This window comes from Sinocyclocheilus anshuiensis, unplaced genomic scaffold (genome assembly GCF_001515605.1).
Source record: "Sinocyclocheilus anshuiensis isolate Anshui unplaced genomic scaffold, SAMN03320099.WGS_v1.1 scaffold85, whole genome shotgun sequence".
NCBI lineage: Eukaryota > Metazoa > Chordata > Actinopteri > Cypriniformes > Cyprinidae > Sinocyclocheilus > Sinocyclocheilus anshuiensis.
In genome coordinates, this window is record NW_015536800.1 from 325,417 (window position 1) to 346,603 (window position 21,187).

Consider the following 21,187-nt stretch of genomic DNA (forward strand, 5'->3'; position numbering starts at 1 on the left):
TTTTTTATATCTACCTCCAATTTATCCAAAGAGCACCAGTGGCTATGTGAAGAGACCAGTGCAGCTTTCTCAGCTCCTGTTGCTTTGCATAAAGATTAAACATTTTATTTTTATTTTATTTTATTATTATCATTTTTAATGACAACAGATTATATGTAGGTCAATAGTTGAGTTTTGAACGAACAGTCAAAGCACTAGATCAGAAGCAAACCTGCCCTTCCTCTTGACTGTGGTTAAAGTCCCCCTGTTATTAAGAAAGCTGCTCTGAAGTCGTGTGAAAGAAACAAGGCTGCATCATGCTGAAGTCTTTTAACCTCCTGAAGATCATGCAGCTTCTTCTCTGTGAGTTTATTGTACTTCATGAATGTTTTCTTTTTCTTTATAAGTTGATTTATGTTTTTTGAGACCATAATAATCCATATTGTGTGTGTGTGTGTGTTTGTGTGTGTGTGTGTGTGTGTGTGTTTTATTTCACAGATCTGCTCATATGGTGTCGAGCTGCAGAGACTTTAACAGATCAGTTAACAGATTTGGGTCAAAATGTGACCATAAACTGTGATTTTGATGTTAACCTGTTAGGCTAGTTGTCTTTATGTGTATTCTGGTCAGAATTGTTTGTGTAAACTGTATTTGTTGTTCCAAGTAACTTATTTCCTAGATGTTTCATGCCTCTGCTGTCTTTCTCCTCACATGATAGTCTAATTTAAATTCAAATTAATATTTCATGTTCATAAGTAGAAATATTGGAATAATAACTGTTAGTCTGAATACTATATTATTTGTAATATATTTCTAGTGTTAAACACATGTGTTGTTGTTGTATTTTTATTAAAGCTGTTACAAAATTAGATGTAGACATGGCAAAGTTACTCTTTCACCTTCAAAGAAGTAAAAGTTCTAGCTCCAAAAAGGACAAAAATGCATCTCATGAAAATTGTTGGACAGTGTCAAATGTCTCTTTTCAGCTGTTTATTCAATTCAAAATCAGAGGAAGTTACAAATCACAGATGTTTCGCCTGAAATCTGTCTTCAGTTACAACAACATAAGCTGAATAACTTTTTCATAATTTAGCCTACCCTTAAGATAGGCCTACATCTGCACTGCTTTGTATACCTGTGGCTAACACCTCTCATATAAAGTGTTTAAATGCTTTTGACAAATGTTCCACTGGTCTTGCTCATGTTACAAGCAATGAACCACAAAGTCTCACCTTTGTGAGAGAGTGTAAACTAGCCAAGGATGTTACAGTAAATCATATTACAATTTTCTTAATCCCAATAAGTGTTAAATTCTTTAAAGAAATTCTTAAAAGAAAGATGTTTAATGTTGCATTGAGAAAACTAAGATTTATCTGTAGCACATATACTGTATATTGTGCTTTAATTGAATTGGGTTATTGGATTGAATAGCCTATCTGCCTCTTTTTCTGCCTCTTTTTTTAGGCTAATATATTATTAAGCCATATCAGATGTGCAGAGGTGTACATTATTACAAGGGTCTTTACAATTACATGTGACAACGTCAAACATTGTTATCAAAATATAACCCTATTGCAAAACTTCAATAACCAGAATCATTGCTGAAGAATCGCATCCATGGCGTTACTTTTCTCACCGCTGGCCAGAATGGACCAATCAAAGACGTGCTACTGCATAAGGATGGAAAGATGTTTAACCCTCTACCGCATGGTGTGGCCATATGGCAACATACTCGTTGTGTTCATTTCCTTGCCACTGTCTCTTTAAGAGAACAATCTTGGTTGTTTTTTTCTTCTTTTTGTTGGAAAGAGAAGACCTTAGTTTAGCCAGTGATGTGCTTTGGTTAAGTCACATGACATGTAGTTTTTTTTCTGTGGTGAGATTTCTGACAGACTGCCGTCTCTTGTCAGTAGTTAAGCAAACTAAAACGTCAGTAACAAACAAGGACCAGTCCGTGTCACTTCTACAAAAAAATCGGAAACATCACTGTTATGAGTCATGTTCATAGTCTCATGTTCATAGTCTTCCTCTCATAAGATTGTGTAAGATTGTGTAATGCTGAATTTTCATGAACTGCAATGTTTTTGGTTTTATGTCAATGTTTTATGATACATGATGATATACAGTATATATTTGTTTTAACCGTATACATTTGCAATTTAAATAATATTCATGAAAAATGTAATGCAATTCAAAAATTATAAATCATTATTCAGCAAAAAAGAATGGAATAAATAAAAGCACAAGTTGTTGGAAAGTATGTATAAGGTGTCAATTATACTGTAAGTATTGTGTTAAAGCTTATAATAGCACCAATTGAATCAACACAAACAACATTTCTGAGGAAAAATATTAATTATAAGTAAGCTTACACTTATTCTAAGTTAGATCCACTATAGTATGCTGTTGCCGTATGGCAACATATCATAAAGTACCTTAAAATAATATTTTTTTTTCCAATTTTTTTTTTACAGCACTTCAAGTTAAGCCATTCTTAGAAAAGAAAAAGATTCAAATATTTTTTTCTATAGGTCTATCATAATGCGTGCGGGAGAGGGTTAAGTGGTCTAAATCTATTTATATGTATTTATATATTCTGTGGAAGGAGTAGGACCAAGAAATGTTCGTCCAATCAAAATGCTCAGTCTGAGCGTTTTAATTGGCTTTCCTACCTGCCTGTCAACGTATGTATTAGCATACCTCTGCGCACCCTGTTTGCACAGACAGGAGACGTCATCAGCGCGTTCACGCATGCTGAGCAGACAGAGCGAGAATGGCAAACATCAACAACCCGATCTTCCTTCCTGGTATTGTCGTACTTTTACTAACTGTACTATAAAATTGTAGTAATTTTACTAACTGTACTATAAAGAATGACACATGATGTAGCCCAGTGGTTCCAAATCCAGTCCTCACGCCCCATGTCTCGCTTAGTTAACACATCTGATTCAGATAACCAGCTCATTAGAAGAGAGCTACGTGCATGAATTGTGTTCCGATTGACATGCGCCCTACATAGTGTTCATTGCTCCCTACTCCCTGAGCAGGGGAAATCCGTTGAAGTTTACTTCACTTTGGAACACTCATTCACGGATCTGCACTACGCCACTGCCTGCAGCGTCTTCACACACAGACGAAACTTACTATAGAGAAGTGTGAAGTGTGACATAATATACCTCTGTAAATAAACACAATTTAAATTTGCGCCTTGCACACTTTAATGCCTTTGAATGGAACACATACGCTCCCTTCGAACTGGAATCATGGCGGAATATCCTAAGTACACTTCGCAGGGCACTTACGGTCGAATAGAATAAACGTCTGAAGTGACGATACAAAATGTGCAGAGTGGGGTGTCACGAGGACTGGAATTGAGAACCACTGCACTAGGTCACAGATCCGACCAGAAGCTTGCTTTTTAGGTGTGACATAATATACTTTTGTAAATATTTAAATTTACGTCTCGCACACTTTAATGCCCTTTGTATGGAACTTATACGCTCGCTTCGAACTGGATGGTGGAATATCCGGTGATGTCCACTTTGCAGGGCACTTACGATCGAATAGAACAAACGTCGCACGTGATAAGAGATACATATGAAATGTGCGGGGTGGGGGGGTGGGCTGCAAGGACTGGAATTGGAAACTGCTGATGTAGCCTATTGTAGTAACGTTGTCTCTGGTATTCTGGTCTGTGAGCGTATATGCGTTCAGGGGCGTGGCTTTGGATGACGATTGCAGGGAGGGTGGGACGTTCACTTTCAGTGCTATCAGGCTAAAGTTAGCATTTTCCAAGATCTCCTACTGCACCTTTAATTTATGTTTTGACGATGAACGAAGGTCTTATGGGTTTGGAACAACATGAGGGTGAGTAATTAATGACAGAATTTTCATATTTGGGTAAACTATCCCTTTAAGAAATGAGACCTTACTGTAAAGTGTTAAAGCTTTTATCTTTAGTAGGGCAAATAAATCTGATTCAGTTATACAGACATTTTTAAATGTTCACTGAACATAAGTTTGATAATTGAAAATGTGACCCATCGGCTATTTGCATGTATAGCCTGCATGTACAGCAAAATGTTGGCTGACTTGCTTGGCACATGGAGTTGTGTCTACAGGAAACCCTACTCTTGGAATGGCTGAAGCCATCTGGTTACCCCACAGCCAAATAACTAGTAACACAGCCAGTAATGAGGACAACATAAACTGCTACAGTATCATAGTATGTTTGTCTGTTTTTATAGGTGGCCCTGCTGATGGAAAGCTTGTCCCTGGTGACCAACTTTTTAAAATAAACTATGTTGCCATTGATGATCTATCTACAGAGCAGGCTGCTGACATCATCAGGTATGTTGCAGGTGTAAGTGTTTATGTGAAACTACAAAATTAGCTATATCTGGCTGCCCAGATGTCCAGTTTTACCTAATATTTAAGTAATTTTTCATGTGGCCAAATTTATAATAAATAGGTATCTTCAGAACATGGGGAAACGGTACAACTAGTGACTCGAGCTGCATCTGTACCACTAATTCTGCCATACTCTTTTCAACTTATTTACAGAGAATGCCAGAACACCATAGTACTGACTGTACTAAGAAATACTGTGGTAAGTGTACATGCACACAGTTAGAGACTCACCCTCTCTCTCTCTCTCTCTCTCTCTCTCTTTCGTACACACACACACTGTTATGTCTGAATGAGGCATGGCAGGAGGATGTGGTGTTGTGCTACATTATAGCAGCAGGCAGAAATGATGACCAAAAGTTTTTTATAATAATCAGGCCCAAAGGAAATCTGTGCCCACAGAGCTCAGCAGAAAGCTCACTAAATTTCTGCAGAATATGAAGTTCCTGGTAAAGTGCACATCTCTCATCGCTTATTTGTCCATTTATTTTGTCTACCTTTATTATGCTTCCAGCTTTCAATAACCCTATTAAACACATTTTATCATATGTGCATCTATTCAGCAGAATTCTGTAGACATATACATCTATTATATACATTTATTCAGCAGAATTCCCATGTTCATCAGGAAAGCATACAAATTACATAAAGATGCATGTGCAAGATTTCAATCTCGGGGATGGGGACCTACAGAGGGTGGGGGTCTGGAGAAAAAAAAAAATCACAAAATGTAATTTAATAGTGAGAAATTTAGTGGAAGAAAAAAACATTCCCATATCCTTGCAATATATATATATATATATATATATATATATATATATATAGAATATGATTTGAATATGGTATTCATTCAGGACCATGATAACATCCCAAGAAATTATCTGATATCATTCCTGCAACATGGTACTACCACCGTACCTTTTTTTTTGTAAGGGTTGTAAAGAGGAAAAACAGACATTTTGACATCTCCCTGTTTACTTTATTTATCAGTGACAGGTACAGTATGTCACAGTCAATGCAGAGACATTTTTCCATGCCAATGCAATTCTGCAATGAATGTTGAAATAATATGTCACTGACATATCAGACATGTCCATAATCATGCCATTTGTCATTATGGATGTGCTATAGGGGCCAAAGTCATCCTTTATAACTCCAGAGAAGAGAGCCAAGCTGAAGTCAAACCCAGTTAAAGTGAGGTTTGCAGAGGAGGTGGTGGTCAATGGTCACTCACAGGTTTGACACATTTAATTCATTCATGCTGTTACTAATGGAATATTCACATGTGCTTATTAACAAAAAGAAGATAAAGTGAGTGAGTGATAAAGAAAATGAAAGCGAGAATATGAACAAAAGATGCAGAACAATAGAGAGGCATTGAGAGGGAGAGCAGTTGGCAGTCTACCCAGTTTTGGGCAAAACCTCAGTAAATAATTTATCAGTAATTTATTAATTATTCAATTAACCATTAATCATAATCTTTGTATAGCTGAGCTGACATGGTGTATAGTATAGCTGCAGTTCATATAGGTGGTGGGATTTATCATAATTAATATTTATGATAGAGTACCTTAAAGAAATAGTCTACCTAAAAAACGTTTTTGAATGTGTCTTCAGGTGGACTGACGTGAGGATGTTCATCTAATTAAACAAGCACATTATCAAGCACACCACATAACTAAGGCAGTGATAAAACTGTTTATCTTTTATGTATGCAGCTTTTAGAGGGCTTAAATCTTTTTTTTTTTAAATATGATAATAATACTGATCAATTTGGCTTGACTAGAAATGTTTTAACACTGTGTTGAAACAGGCAGTTTTATAATACAGCATATTCACTACCATTACTATTAAGTATTTTACATATATTATTATATTTTTTAAAATATGTATATTGACCTTGGATGCTACATTCAAACCAAAAATTATTCAGACACCAGATTTAATTTTTTATATTTTTTTACTAGTGGGTGCAAGACACTATAGTTCATTTATGTAAGTGAGGATAGCAAAATAAAGTAAACTGTGACATAATATACCCAAAAATTCTTCATACAGTGGACTACCAGTAAAATTGATAAAAAATCTGGAACAAAAATTATTCAGACACTTTGACCTGACCATGTTTTGCTTAAGTGTTTTTCTTTAATTGCTAATGTGACCTTTTTACACCACAGACAACAAATTTAAGCATTGCTTGGTAACTGGTTGACCTAAATTGGTATTATCTAAATGTGTACTTAAATTTAACAGCTGACAGCTATTCAACCTAATTCATTTGTGAGACAGTCTAACAGAAGGATGGCATTATCAAGATGAATTTGTTCTGACACAGTTTAACTCTTATTTTCTTGTCATATTTTATTACCATTTTCTAAACTATAGCGAATAAACTGTGATAATGTGAGAAATGTTGAAGGTGTCTGAATAAATTTTGGTTTGACTGTATATTGACCTCTGACCTCCAGGGTAACTCTCTGCTGTTCCTGCCCAATGTTCTGAAAGTCTATCTGGAAAATGGCCAAACGAAGGCTTTCAAGTTTGAATCTAAAACCACTGTTAAGGTACTGTAGACATATTACCTAAAGTCTGATGTGTTTATTTTTCAGTCAGCATTAATTATATTGCCTATTTTATGATTGTCATCCAAAAATAAAATAAGCAAAATTGCCATTTAATACCATGACTGTACCATGGTACCATCACATTGCCCTAAAAGGGAGGTCTTCTTAGCTTTAACCTGTGCTGTGCATTAATGTCCTCTATATACTTTCACATGTTTCACATATCCTCTTATGTAATCACCAGGACATAGTAATGACTCTGAAGGAGAAACTCTCAATCACCCGTATCGAACACTTCTCTCTGGTGCTGGAACAACAGTACAGCATCAGCAAACTATATCTATTGCACGAAGAAGAGATTATTCAAAAGGTACACACAAACATAGTAAAGGTCCACACGAAAATGCACACAAGTTATTCATTATTAATCCTTATGTTGTTCCAAACCTGTGGGACTTACTCTGTTCTATGGGGAAAAAAACGAAGAATATCCTAGCCACTTACCACCACTTCTAATAATAAAATTGAATAAGTATGTGGGTTGTCAAGAACTAAAATCATAAAAATAGTCCAAAAGTTGTTTAGTGAGTGTGAATTTCTTACATGAAGCTGTCACGTGACTCAGAAATCCTTCTTTCTAATTTCATGGTGCTGTTTTGACATTTACATTCCTCATTAACTTTCCTTACATTGAAAAGAGTATATTCTTTAGGTGACACTTTATTTTAAGGACCAATTTTCACTATTAACTAGCATGCATATTATTAGCATATTGGCTGTTTATTACTATATAAAGCACATGTTAATGCCTTATACTGCATGATCATATTTTAGATCCCTTAATCCTACCCCTTACCTAAACTTAACTACTTTACTAACTATTAATAAGCAGCAAATTAAGAGATTACTGAGGTAAAAGTCATAGTTAATAGTTAGTTAATAGTGAGAACTGGACCTTAAAATAAAGTGTGACCAAGGCTACTTCTTTCTACACTCATCTGTAATTCTTAAATGGCCAAAATACAGTATATATATATATCTAATAATACTCTGTATGCGTGTGACAGGTGGTTGAAAAGAAGGAGACTCACGACTACAGGTGTCTGTTCCGTGTCTGCTTTCTACCTAGAGACTTTAAGAGCATGCTCAAAGAAGATCCTGTGGCATTTGAGTATCTATACTTACAGGTGTGTGCTTGTATCTGGTTGTATATAAAGAAAAGTTGCCTAAAAATTTGCTAAAAATGTAGGACATCTCAGGACATCCAAGATGCTGATAAGTCTGTTTCTTCATCAGAACAGATTTTGAGAAATTTAGAGCAGCAGTGTAAAAGAGTTCAAACAGCTGATCACAATAATCCACACAACTCCATCAAATAGTCCATCAATTAACGTCTTGTGAAGGAAAAATCTGCATGCTGCTAATAAAAAATCCTTCATTAAGATGTTTTTAACTTTTGGCTAAAATCAGAGTCCTCTGTCCATATTACTGCTTTCTGCTGTGAAAAAGTCATCTAGTCTGAATCAGGTGAGAAATATGTGAAGGTCAAGCACCTTTTACAAGCGAAAACAGTCCCAAAAAGATCAAAAAAAAAAAATTTGATAGTGGTTTTTGATGTGAGAGGACAATAGGGGGTGGACTTTTTTGCTGGAGGAAGTGTTATTATAGATTATGGACTCATATTTTGGCCAGGAGCAATGGTTTGATAATAAAGTATCTTAATGATGGATTTGCTCCTTACAAACATACAGCTTTTCTTTTCACAAAACGCTAATTGATGGAATGAAGTTGTCTGGGTTACTTTTTTACCCAACTCTTATTGGGTGAGCAAGTGATAAAATGCTACATTTTCAGTAAATTATCATTTTTGGGTAAACTATTCCTGTAAAATACAAATTTTTGTAATGTCTTTTTGTTTGCATACTTAGTTTAGTGACCAGTTTGTCCTCAATTGTGAGCTAATTGTAACAAAGCCTCAATTGGAAATCAGTTCATAAAGCAAATATTGTTTTTAGGTTTAGTCGGTAGTCGTAATTACTAGGCCTGCCCCTCTAATAGTCACTAAACATTTGTCAAAGAGAAGCTTATAGTACTAACATTTTATTAATTGGTTGGTCGCAAAAAACATGGTTCGTGTCTGTGAGGATCAGTAACAGCTGGTCGTTGAGGTAATTACAGTATATCAGGCATGAAATCCAAATGATCGCTCATCATTCATCGATCTCAAATATGGATTATCATTTGAAAGTGAAACATGTAAGTAGTAGCAACTTTATATGGCTGTGCGCTCTAACATGAACTAAATGTGGACTATTGATACATATTGAAATGTTTGTGTTGAGTGTGGAAGCTATTAGCGCGCCTACTGCATGACATTGCGGCACCGACGCAATCACTGCCATTTTTTTTTTTTTTATAACAGTGGAAACAAAATATGCCGTCATTTTTGCTCATACAGATAAAAGTAATACATCATTTGAAACTGTAAAGGGTTTTTTGTGTACATTCACAATATCAACAAAACGTGCTTTTGTAAAATAAAAAAAACTAAAAATTAACTGAAACTCCGCGTATAGACTGCTTGCCTCACAGATGTGAGAAATACTATGGAAGCATATAGGTAGCGAAATTCAATTTAAAATGCAATATGCAAAATGGCAATGCAATCAGACTTATTCAGGGAAGTACAGCAGGATGCAGGAAATGATTGACGGAGGGTGGGCGTGGTCAGCTCGGAATGCATTTTCAAATTGAATTTTGCTACAAATATCCCACGCCGTCATGATGAAAATGCAATCCTACGTGTTCTAACTGTTAGTCTAAATGCATTTAGGACAAATAGCATTTAAATGATCATTTTGCTACCATTTCTGCTTGGACATGTTACACATATCAAATCAATTTGTGTTATACATTTTCATTTTAATTTCGCAACTTATAAAGCGTTCAAATTTGCATGCAATTTACATATTAAGACTACTGTTGGAAATGGCAAATGTAAATTATATAATTTAATTTTCATTTTTCCTTTTGCAACAAACTTTGCACGTATGGGTAATGGAAAATGTAAATTTAAATACAGAAATACAAATGCCATTTTGAATATTGCGTTGCCATTTTGAATATTGCATTGCCATTTTGCATATTGCATTTTAAATTGAATTTCGCTACCTATATGCTTCCATAAAATACATCTAGAAGCTTGAAATGTCTATTTTTAAATGAACCATTTAAAATCGAAAACATAAACGCTCTGATTATGTAATCCGTATGAAAGGTGCATTTTTCTCTGAAGGTGTGTCCTCTGTACTGTGAAGATGGCGAGTCAACTTCATCTTTGCAGCCGACACTACTCAGAAACAGTAGTTTATTAATAAATATTTAAAATATCTTCTTGCTATTTTTTTTCCCGGACATTCATAGTCATTACTCTCGCTGTGTTTTGTGTGCTTGAGTGCATTTTACTTATATTTAAGTAATTAAATTAATATAAATGTGATCAATGTGTGATTAGCTGACTGATGGCTTAAATTAACAACTATTAGTCAACTACAAAAATCTCTAATCTCTGATTTTGTGTGTGTGTGTGTGCGCGCGTGCGTGTATAGAGCGTGAGTGATGTATTGCAGGAAAGGTTTGCAGTGGAGATGAAATGTAATTCAGCTCTCAGACTGGCTGCTCTACATGTGCAGGAAAAGCTAGCCAGCAGTGGACAATCCCTTAAAACACCACTGAAGGCCATCATGTGAGTACACACACACACTAACACTGTCATACGTATCCATACTACATAAGAAAGCTTGCTGCTACATTAGTTGTTCATCTTAGTAAGTACACTACTATTCAAAAATTTGAGGTCAGTACGATTTTTAAAAGAAATTAATACTTATTAATACTTAAGTATATATTAATATTTGATGAAAATGTATGTGTGTGTAATACTATTCTACACGGTCTGTACTATTTCTGTCTGAAGGAAAGAGTGGGGTATTGAAAGCTTTGTATCCCACACCTTACTGCGAAACATGAGAGAAAAGGACTTGAAGAAAGCCATCAGTTACCACATAAAAAAGATTTTGTCTCAGGAGCCCAAGCAAAAGGTTTGTGCATGTGTACATGTGTGTTTTTTCCCCAGGGCATTGTGTGGAAGAATGTAAATCATTTACATTATATACAGAAAAACTCTCAAATTAAAAACCTACAAAAAGTACCAATATGTGCCAGTAATGATTTTAAATTATAATAAACAGTACCATGGGTTTTTACTTTGAAAGAATATCATGGTTTGTGTGAAAAATACCAAGGTTTTAGACTGATTCTCTTGGTATTCTTTGTTAGTGAAGTACAGTATGATGTGTATTCACATTATATTTTCAATATGTGGGATGTTTTCAAAGGTGATCTCAGTGGATCAAGCTAGACTGAACTACTTGAATGAGATGTCTGGACTCAGGTCCTATGGAGGAAAGACTTTTAGTGCCACTATGATGGTAAGATATGCATTCTGAGTCTTAATAGCCACTTTCAGACATGAAATCCATTAAACTGCAGTAAAATTTTGCCGGTAAATGTACCCTACCTGCATTTACACATGCAATGGCTTTACATCTTTCATCCAGATCACACACCAAAATGCCATTTAAAATGTCAGAAAATCAGAGAGACCTAACCTGAACAAAATAAATAAATACATACATACTGTACGTACATACATACATAACTCACTGACCACAAATTATTCGAATGGTATACTTTGTACGTTTTAGTGACTGTATATGTGAGAAAATATTTAAAACATAACATTAAAAATACGCATGTTTGCAAGGCATAACAAGGCAAGTAAAGGATATTGAGCCCTTTGCTTTCCATAGAAATGTGTCATACCTTTCTGTTTTATGTACTTCAGACAGACTGTATGTCTAGGTAAAACAATGAACTGAAGATGTACTGTACTGAAAATCATTTTGGTTTATCCCCATCCTTCCATTTTTTCCCTGCTGTCCATTATTCCACATATCAGTCTTTGTGTATCACATACCCTTCTTTCACTCTCTCTATCTCACTCTCTCTCTATTTACTAGCTGCAGGACAGAGAGTCAACGGTGAGTTTGTTGGTGGGAGCTCAATGTGGGGTGAGTCAGGTGATCAACCACAAGCTGAGCATCATGACCACACTAACTGAATTCAGCTGCATTACAAGAGTGGAACTATTACCTGAGTCTGACAGGGTTAGTCTGGTCAAGATCTACCTGCAGGATATAAAGGTATATAATATACAGTACATGCTTGTACTTGCATCTACATATATGTACACTCAGTATAATCCTTTCATTGTTCTCTCTGCTCTGTCTTTATTTCACACTTTTCCTGTCAGCCAATAACCTTGCTGATGGAGTCAGTGGCAGCTAAAGATTTATCGTGTCTAGTTGCTGGATACTGCAAACTGCTTGTGGACCCCCAGGTCTGTGTGTTCCCCTGGTCAACTAATACAAAGAGCCACCGCATATCAGCAGAGGAGGGTATGCAACCTATTTGTCTGTTTAACTGAATTCTTTGGTCTGGCAAAGTTGAAAAAAATCCATGTGAGCTAGGGCTGTCAAAAAAAAATTTTGAATTTCGAATATTCGTCAAATTTAAAATAAAAATCCACATTCGAATGCAAAACCGTTGCATTCGAATTTTAGGTGTGCGTTAAGGAGGCTGCCTTATCAGTGCCGCACGAGATGCGATGACGATGTAAGTGTCATTACATTTGAATGTTTTTGTTAGCCTATCCAGTTGAAGCCACTAGATGCGGCGCTGCTGCATTGTTGATTACAAATATTGCGGGAAAAGAGAACATCAATGCAGAGAAGGTCTTGTTTACGTCAAAACTGAAACCAAACCGTTCACACAGAACGCATATTTCACGCATCTATCACCGTTGCACTCGTGTCTCGCACAAGAGAACCGCTTGTTTAGAAAGCCATGTAAAATTAATGCAAGTTCAACTTTGAAAAAACATATCTCGAATCTTGTTTACGTCAAAACTGAAACCAAGCCGTTCACACAGAACGCATATTTCGCACATTTTCTAGAGGGACATCTATCACCGTTGCACTCGCATCTCGCACAAAAGAGCCACATGTTTAGTTCAACTTTGAAAAACATATCTCGAGACTTTATGGGCGGGGGTTTTTTCCCCCATCCCACTGCAACTCGTGTTTTTAAACGAAAAATGTACTCTGTGTGATTGGCTTTCGGCCTTTTGTATTAAACTATGAATGCATACATGATGCTGTTTTGATTATAGTTGTTTAAGCAACTTAATTAATTATAATTGGTTTATAAACATTATTTTAAACATTATGCACTTTTTTTCACAGATAGTCATGTTATCTCTTATGCTCGATGCGCCCTCTTGTGGCCTCAGGAGAAAAACCAAAAGCTTTTCTTTACCCTAACTGAAATTATGCATTTTAAATTCGAATATAATTAGAATTTTGATCATATTTAAGCACAAAATTCGAATTTTGTTTTTCAGCCATTTTGACAGCCATAATGTGAGCTTTGATGCATTTTGAACATTTTGAAAACTCTTAGAAAGCCTCTTTAAACAAGAGAAAACTGTTGCTCTGATTTGAGAAAATAAAAAAAGATTAATGCTTCAGGCAGAATCTAAGCACTCCACTTTCACTCTACACTGCTCACATACTCTGGTTGTAACAATTTTCTAAAAATAGCAAAACAAAAATAAATAAGTAAATAAAAAATGTACACAGACTTTTTAACAGTGGAAACTGTTTGCATTTATAGCCTATAAAATCACAAGGTATATATGACATTTATGTGATTACTATAAAAAAAACAATGTGACAAAAACAATAGGAACTAATTGTGAGTAGCGAGTATGTAGCCACCCTATACTTTATATCTAAGGAATTGTGAAAAATGTGACCACTGTTTGCATGTTGACAAAGACAATTTTCACAGTGTGATTTTATCTGTGCTTCTGCCATTGTGTATAGGTTATGTGTCACACTGTGGCAGTGACTCTGACGACTCAGACACAGACGTGGATGCTCTCCTTGCTCATGTTGCTAGCACTGCCAGAAGTAACAACACAGCAGTTAAACCCAGTGATAAGCTACCAGAAGAAACCGAAAAAGAACAAAGTTACATAGAAAAAGATGAAGAGGTGGAGACGGAAGGAGGCAAAGAAGAGGAGGTGGTTGAGAAGAAGGAAAGGGAGGAGGACAAAGAAACCATCCATGAATCTATGCTTGGTAATAATGGAAAAACGGTAGAAAGAGACAACGAGAGAGTGGGCACAGAAAAGGAAGACGAAGAGCAAGAGAAAAAGGCTCAACAACCTCAGTGTGTCATCATTGTCGATGACCCATCATCTGAAGCATCTGATTCATACCAAACTGAGTCATATTTCATGACCAGCATGTCCAGTGACTCTATAGATGCCCTAGAGGAGGACGACCTCATGACCTACTTTTCTACCAGACGCCCATGCCATTTACCAGTGAAAGACTCTTACTGCTGTGAAGATCGCTATTCACCATCATTGTCTCCACAGCAACTGCACAGCAATGATTCTCATTCCCAAAGTGACCTGTGCTCTGCTGATTCCCACTGTGAGCCTGATATTAACCAATTATTTTGCGTTCCTGCACTCTCAAATATTGCTGAATGTCTACCTAGTCCCCCTGCAGCCAGTGAAGAGGAGGATTGTGAGGAATTGAGAACAGAGAATGAAAAACATGAAAATGGGTCACCTGCCAAATGTCCTGGGAGCAGCCTACCTCCTTCTGGAGACTATGTGTTCACATTTGAACAAGGAGACACCAGACATTATTACAATATCTGCTCCAATGTTACCCCTGACAGTGCCCGGAGCCTTCCACGACCTCTCTCTCCTCCAGGTCCTGTGGAAACACAACCAGATCAGGAAAGAGAGGAAGTGAATCAGACAGAAACAGTGCCAATCTTTCAACCCCCACCAGAGTTTGGAGATAGCAGTTCAGATGACGAGTTCTTTGATGCTTGGGAAAGATTCACATCTCCTGAAGAACCCTCCTCAACTGCCATGACAAGAGGTATGACATAGGGGAGATTCACCATGAAATGTTGTCAAAATATGTCTATAACATGTTGTAGAAGTTAAAGAAGTCAGTGAAAATTAGTTATCTGTACCCATCAATAGACAAAAATACCTAAAATTGTTGTGTGTACTTTTGCTAACAAATACTTACCATATGTATTTGCTGATATTTCTCTTTATAGAAACTTCTGCAGAGTCAAGCACCATATTACAGACACTAAGCCTGAGGGGGATTGGCATCTGTGCAAGTGAACAAGAGGCAGTGGATTTAGAGAGGAAAGAAAAGGAAGAAGGAAAAATGGTTACTCAAGTTGAATCATCATATTTCAACAAAAGATCTAAAAAGCGTCGCTCATTCATGGAAACAAATTACACATCCCTGGTATCATTCCCAAAACAGGATCATTTAGGTAACAGCTATGGAAATAGCATCCCAAACTATGGATCTATATCATTCAACCAAGGTGCTGGCCGAATGCCATGTTTTGATGGTGGATGCTCAGATAAAGGTCCATGTCCTACAGTCTTATCCCTAACCGATTCTGAAGGAGAACCAGCGCAACTGGAATCCAAGCCCATCAACCCATCCAAAGTCAATGGATCAGGACTACATAATCCTACTGATACACACTCAAACAAAGCATATCAGCGGAAACAGCAACTTATAGAGATGGAACCAGATTCCATGGAGTTCAAATCAGTCACTGAACTAATGTCTACTGTATCACCAACTATAGTAGCAGTACGCTCCCATATGGACCTACAGGGTGAAGGAAACACCAGTAACCATATCAGAGATGATCAAGAGGAAGGTGCAGTGGGAGGTCTAGTTGAGAGACTGTTTGGAGGTCACTTGTTCTTTGATATGTCAAGAGGACAGTGTGATAGCAGTGTTTTATTTGATCAAAGAGATGATCAGGTAACCAAACAAATGGAAGATTTTTTCCAAGGCAGTTCAGTGACTCAAAAGAGCAGCTCACTACCAAGACTAGGCCAGATATCCCCATCAAGTTTACCCTACTTTCATGTCCCAAGCATATCTTACACCACAAGCCCTAATATAGACAGAGATGGCAATACTGTACATCTACAATTTGGGATGGGAAAGCACTCGGTGGAGCCAATAGAGAGAAGCAGAAGTCAAAGCATGTCTGCATCTTTTGGTAACAGTGCACTGCATTGCCCATCAAGGCACTTATTTTCCCAGCGAGTCAAAGGACCAGAATCTGATGAAACCGATGATTTTTGTGACCCTTCACTCCGAGAACTATCTTCTAGTGTACCATCTTATGAACCAGCCCAAAGGTTCCTTCTTACACCCTGTTCATCCAGCATCCTTGGGCGACTCTCTGCCTCAACATTGCGGGGAAAGATCCAGAACCTTCCCCTCTACTTATCACGTTCCCAGGAAATGTTAAATGCCAGTTCTAATGGCAGTGGCAGTGTTGAGCTTGTGAGAAGACTTTCAGAAACACAGCTACAAACAAATGAAGTTGAAGTAGCAGAAGAGGCAACTGAGGATGTAACGCTGAATGAAGGTTCTCCTGAGGTAACAGAGGTAAAAGTGGTTACCATAGTATCTGAAGAGGTCACTGAGGTCATTGAGGAGTTAAGAGAGGTCAGCCACACTAGTGCTAATGCATGTGGGCAGCAGAAAACCAAAACTGGCCCTAAAGAGTTTTCTGTAAAAGCCATATCCCCCATGTACTCCAAAGCTGGCAACTCTCTCCAAGTCAGCCCCTCATCTGTAGTGATTACTACACAGAATCTAAACGGACCCTGGGGGGTGGTAACGTCTAGTGGGTTACAAGGATGTAGCCACCCTCCCTCAAGCACAACTCCCCATAACTTCACCTCTAGTTGTGGGGTTTTTGCAAACTGCAAGTCCGAACCTACCATAACCCAACCACAATCCTTGCCTAGCTCAAATCTACATGAGAAACCAGAACTTAGCTGCAGCTCGGTACTGGCTATGGGGTGTGACACTGTAATGGAGGGTGCTCAAACACCTTTAGAGGCCTGCCATACAGTATACACCAACTGTTTTAGTGGAGTTCTTGACAGCGCCAGTTTCGATGATGAACTCACCGTATATGAGTTTTCCCGCAGAACGAGCCAGGGTGAAACAGGACATGCTGTTTTGACATCTGTCCCTCCTTCCTCGCTCTCTGCATCTCCTGCATCTTTCTCCCCATCTTCTCCATTGCTCTCGTTCCCTCATCTAGTACTGCCTGCTTCATCATCTACAGAGCTCAGTCCCCTTCTGTTTCCATTGGATGCCCCTGACTGCTTCCTTTCAGACCTTCATGAAGATACTATCACTTCACTGTTGACTCGTCGATATCCCCTTCCACCAACAGGATTCCTTTCTTTGCAAAGGGATGTGGATACCCTCTTAAATGTTCTTGCTGGCGCTATGAAGAACCAAGATGGGGTCCATGAGCACCCCAGGGATAACTGTGTGGCTCACTTTTCAGAGAACAAAAGGCGATTACATGCAGAGACTCGGGGGCTTTTAGCAGGATGCCAACGCGTGGTCAGGGTTGGGCAGACGCCAGAGGAAACACTTAAGTCGTTGTCTGAAAGCTTCCACTCACTGGTACAGCTGACAAGCGTGTGCTTATGTTTCTCTAGCTGCCAGCGATGCAGGGAGCGACATGCCCAAGCACTTACAGGACTAGCAAGTGTTGCAAAAACTTATCAGGACTTTGCTCGGGCAGCAGAGCTAGTGGGAAGTGCTACAGAAAGAAAGACTTGTCATGATCTCAGTATTAAACTCCTGGCTCGCCAATGCACTGCACTAACAACTTCAGTCTTCTGCCTCACCCAGCTCTTTCGCACTCTTACTGCCCTTTGACCTTTGAACAGTTACATTGAGTAGTTTTTTTTTCTTCCTCCAAACCGCAAGAAACCAGTCAGAATAATTCAAATGTTTTTCAAATTGAACTGTTGAGATCTATAACATTAACATTGATGCAGTGTCCAAAGGTAGTGGCACACTCACAAACATACAGACACTGAAAAATAAAACCTACCATTTAAATGTTTTGAATGGATTAACCTACAATGACAAGTGTACTGAGAACAGAATTTCTAAACAGGGTACTAAACAGCTTGTTTCACAGTATTTGTATGTTGGGTTTAAGTATTTAGTATTGAATGTAATTCTAAACCATAACTGTCTTTGTACTATGGTTGTCCGTAATTTATTCTGCTTCATGAGGAAAGCATAGACAGAGATTTTGCGTAATGTATTTTCCAACATTATCTGCTCTCATACGCTCTCTTTCTTGCTTTCTCACTACTGTTCTCACCAATGTTACACATACAGTATATTCTCTTCTCTCTGCTAGTGTCTATATTAGAGAATGTTATAAAAGCTTTCTGCAGTAATCACCTGGGTTATAAATGTTTACTAAATACAAACAATATTTTACTTGAGTTGCCAGTAATGTTACTGTGTTCCTTTAGAAGAACATACCAAAGCCTATGGATGAATGATTTTGCGTGAATGCAGATTCATTCAAAAGACTTTATATTAACTTTTGCACATGCTTTACAGTTATAACTTCAAGAAGGGAGGTTTATGTGGATCATTAGATTATTTTTGTGGAAAAACAACAGACTAATTTTTGGTGCCATTGATTTATTTTTCATTGGTAAGTTTTTCCTTTTCAGTCATTCCTCCCTCTCCAGTTTTCCCAAAGCACCGCTCACATAATCTTACAATGATCAAATTATTCTAGAAAATGTTTGAAAAGTGACAGATATGGAAAATTACAAATTTGAGTGTGACAGAATATTAAATGGCTAAATTAAATGCAAAGTAATTTACCCACCAGTACATGTGTCTGAATACCAAAAAGCTGCCATGCACTCTCTTCCTATAAGGCAGGGGTGCCCAACCCTGTTCCTGGAGATCTACCTTCCTGCAGAGTTCAGCTCCAACCCTGATCAAACGCAACTGAGGTCCTGTCCACACGAACGTGGCTATTTTTAAAACCGCAGATTTTTCTACGCGGTTTGGCCATTCGTCCACACGCAAATGCAGCACCAGGTCACTGTAACCGAACATTTTTTAAAACGCCTGCCAGGGTGAAGATTTTCAAAAACTCCGGTTGCAGTGTTATCGTGTAGACAGCGAAACCGGAGTTTTTGGCTTGTCGGCGCCTGCGCTGTTATCTCCGCCTACTGGAGACTTTTTCAGGCTTCTGATTGGCCAACATGGCTTTACGGTTGAGATTATATCGCCACCTGTTGGTCTTGACAGTGCTTCATAGCATGCATTTGCGTTTTCATGTGAACGGAGATTTTTTTTTAAACTGAAGGAAAAACTCAGTTTATAAAAATACCCGTGTACGTGTGGACATGGCCTGAATCTTAACATATTACACAATTAGTGTATTGCCACATACTCTAATAATTGTGGTTGCTTGCCGTGTGTACAGGCTTTATCAGATCACTCTGGAAAGGTTTAATGTGTAAAATAGCAAACAGTGGACATGGCCTGAATCAACTAATTAGGATCTGAAGGGGCACTTGATAATTACAGACAGGTGTGTTTGATCAGGGTTGGAACTGAACTCTGCAGGAAGGTAGATCTCCAGGAACAGGGTTGGGCATCCCTGCTATAAGGCATGCTGAAGCCATAGACATACTGTATACCTTTGAAATAGTGGGCTGCATGTAAAAATGAATGCATGATTGAAAGAATGACCAGTGATAGAATGAATGGTTATAGTAATGAAAAATGGCTTTGTAATGCAGTATTCACCCCATTAAAATGGCATTTAAATGACTGGCGAATGAATGTTTTATTAATTAGACTTCACACTATTCTCTTCCATATAAGTGCCAATACATGTTAACAGCCTTTGCATCAACTCTGCCTATACCAGACAGGTTTTTTTTTATTTGTTTTTTTATGTTGCACTGACTGTTATGGGACAATGGATTTATCACTGACACCTAACTGCATGTGTGTTGCCCAGGCAGATGAACACAAGCTTGAAGGGGTGGGGTTTAAAAGGACCAAATGATTGAATGAAGTCCTGCATGCATCGCCAGAGAGAAGTCTGTCATTTTCACCGGAAGGTCCAGTTATGACAGTTTATGTAAACGTTACAAGGTCAATTAAAAAAAAGAAAAGAAAAAGAAAGAAAAACATTCACAGACTGGTTGTTCACAGATTATAACATTAATTTAGAAAATAGATGCTGACTTGAGGCAGTCCAGCGCCATGTGAATCAAGTTTTAGTAGGTTAGTAATGTTAAGTCTTCATTTTAATCTTTTTTTTTTGCAAACGTACTATTGATTTCTGAAAATACCATAATAATATCACACATACAATTTAAATGGAGTTGGTTTTAAAGCATGTTCATTGGCTATCTGCAATGAATGGATGTTGAATCTAAATAACCATTGTTTTCTACTTTTTCTTAAATTAGAAACGTAAATGTGTGTTTCTGCAACTAGGGGTACTTTTGACTCTACAAAATAAAAAAAATAAAAAAAAATCAACCTGTGAATTTGAATTTTAACCTTCAGAGTCTGTAATACATATAAAAAGGTCAACAAAATTGCATGGAGTCATTAAGATTTTAATCTGGAACATGTTTATTTTTTATGTTTTTCAACTCTTCTTCTTACAAAATGTCCTTACCACAACGTTACAATAACGTTCATTATATACATTTTTCTTTTTTAATTTCTACAAAAATGTAATATATTTCAATAGATTTTTTCACATTTTGTGCAGTTTTGTAAATACTGATATTAAAAAATAATATACAAAATAGGAGATTTCATGGTTTTCTCTATGCCGTGTAAAATTTAGACAGTAATCTTAGATGTCAATTGTTTCCATACACACTAAAGATGACATATTTAGCTTTTTATGACAGATGTTGCAATTTCAATGTGTAAACCATCTCAACTTAAGTGCTAAAATATTTTTTGCAAATAAAAATATGACAAAAATAAAATAAGCCAGAGCTGCGGTAATGACATCTTGTGTCGGTAAAACAGGCTAACGTTACTGTAGAGAACAGTAAACGTAAATATAATTGACAATAGACTGAATATTTGTAATTTAATATACAGTAAACCTTGAACTTGTCTCTACCTGTCACGTTGCACACACAC

General features: G+C 37.2%; 1 protein-coding gene across 1 annotated transcript in view; it reads left to right on the forward strand.

Moving 5' to 3' along the window:
• LOC107655878 (FERM and PDZ domain-containing protein 1-like) overlaps window positions 1-18,996 on the forward strand; it is a 32,880-nt gene extending 13,884 nt beyond the window's left edge. Inside the window, exons 5-17 of the mRNA XM_016443492.1 lie at window positions 4,227-4,329; window positions 4,543-4,588; window positions 5,518-5,622; window positions 6,855-6,950; window positions 7,195-7,320; window positions 8,018-8,137; window positions 10,559-10,695; window positions 10,927-11,050; window positions 11,348-11,440; window positions 12,032-12,214; window positions 12,325-12,469; window positions 13,958-15,037; window positions 15,225-18,996. Coding sequence (XP_016298978.1) covers window positions 4,227-4,329; window positions 4,543-4,588; window positions 5,518-5,622; window positions 6,855-6,950; window positions 7,195-7,320; window positions 8,018-8,137; window positions 10,559-10,695; window positions 10,927-11,050; window positions 11,348-11,440; window positions 12,032-12,214; window positions 12,325-12,469; window positions 13,958-15,037; window positions 15,225-17,899 — 5,033 coding nt within the window. The 3' untranslated portion in view covers window positions 17,900-18,996. The remainder of the gene's footprint in view (window positions 1-4,226; window positions 4,330-4,542; window positions 4,589-5,517; window positions 5,623-6,854; window positions 6,951-7,194; window positions 7,321-8,017; window positions 8,138-10,558; window positions 10,696-10,926; window positions 11,051-11,347; window positions 11,441-12,031; window positions 12,215-12,324; window positions 12,470-13,957; window positions 15,038-15,224) is intronic.
• The last annotated feature ends 2,191 nt before the right edge of the window (window positions 18,997-21,187 follow it).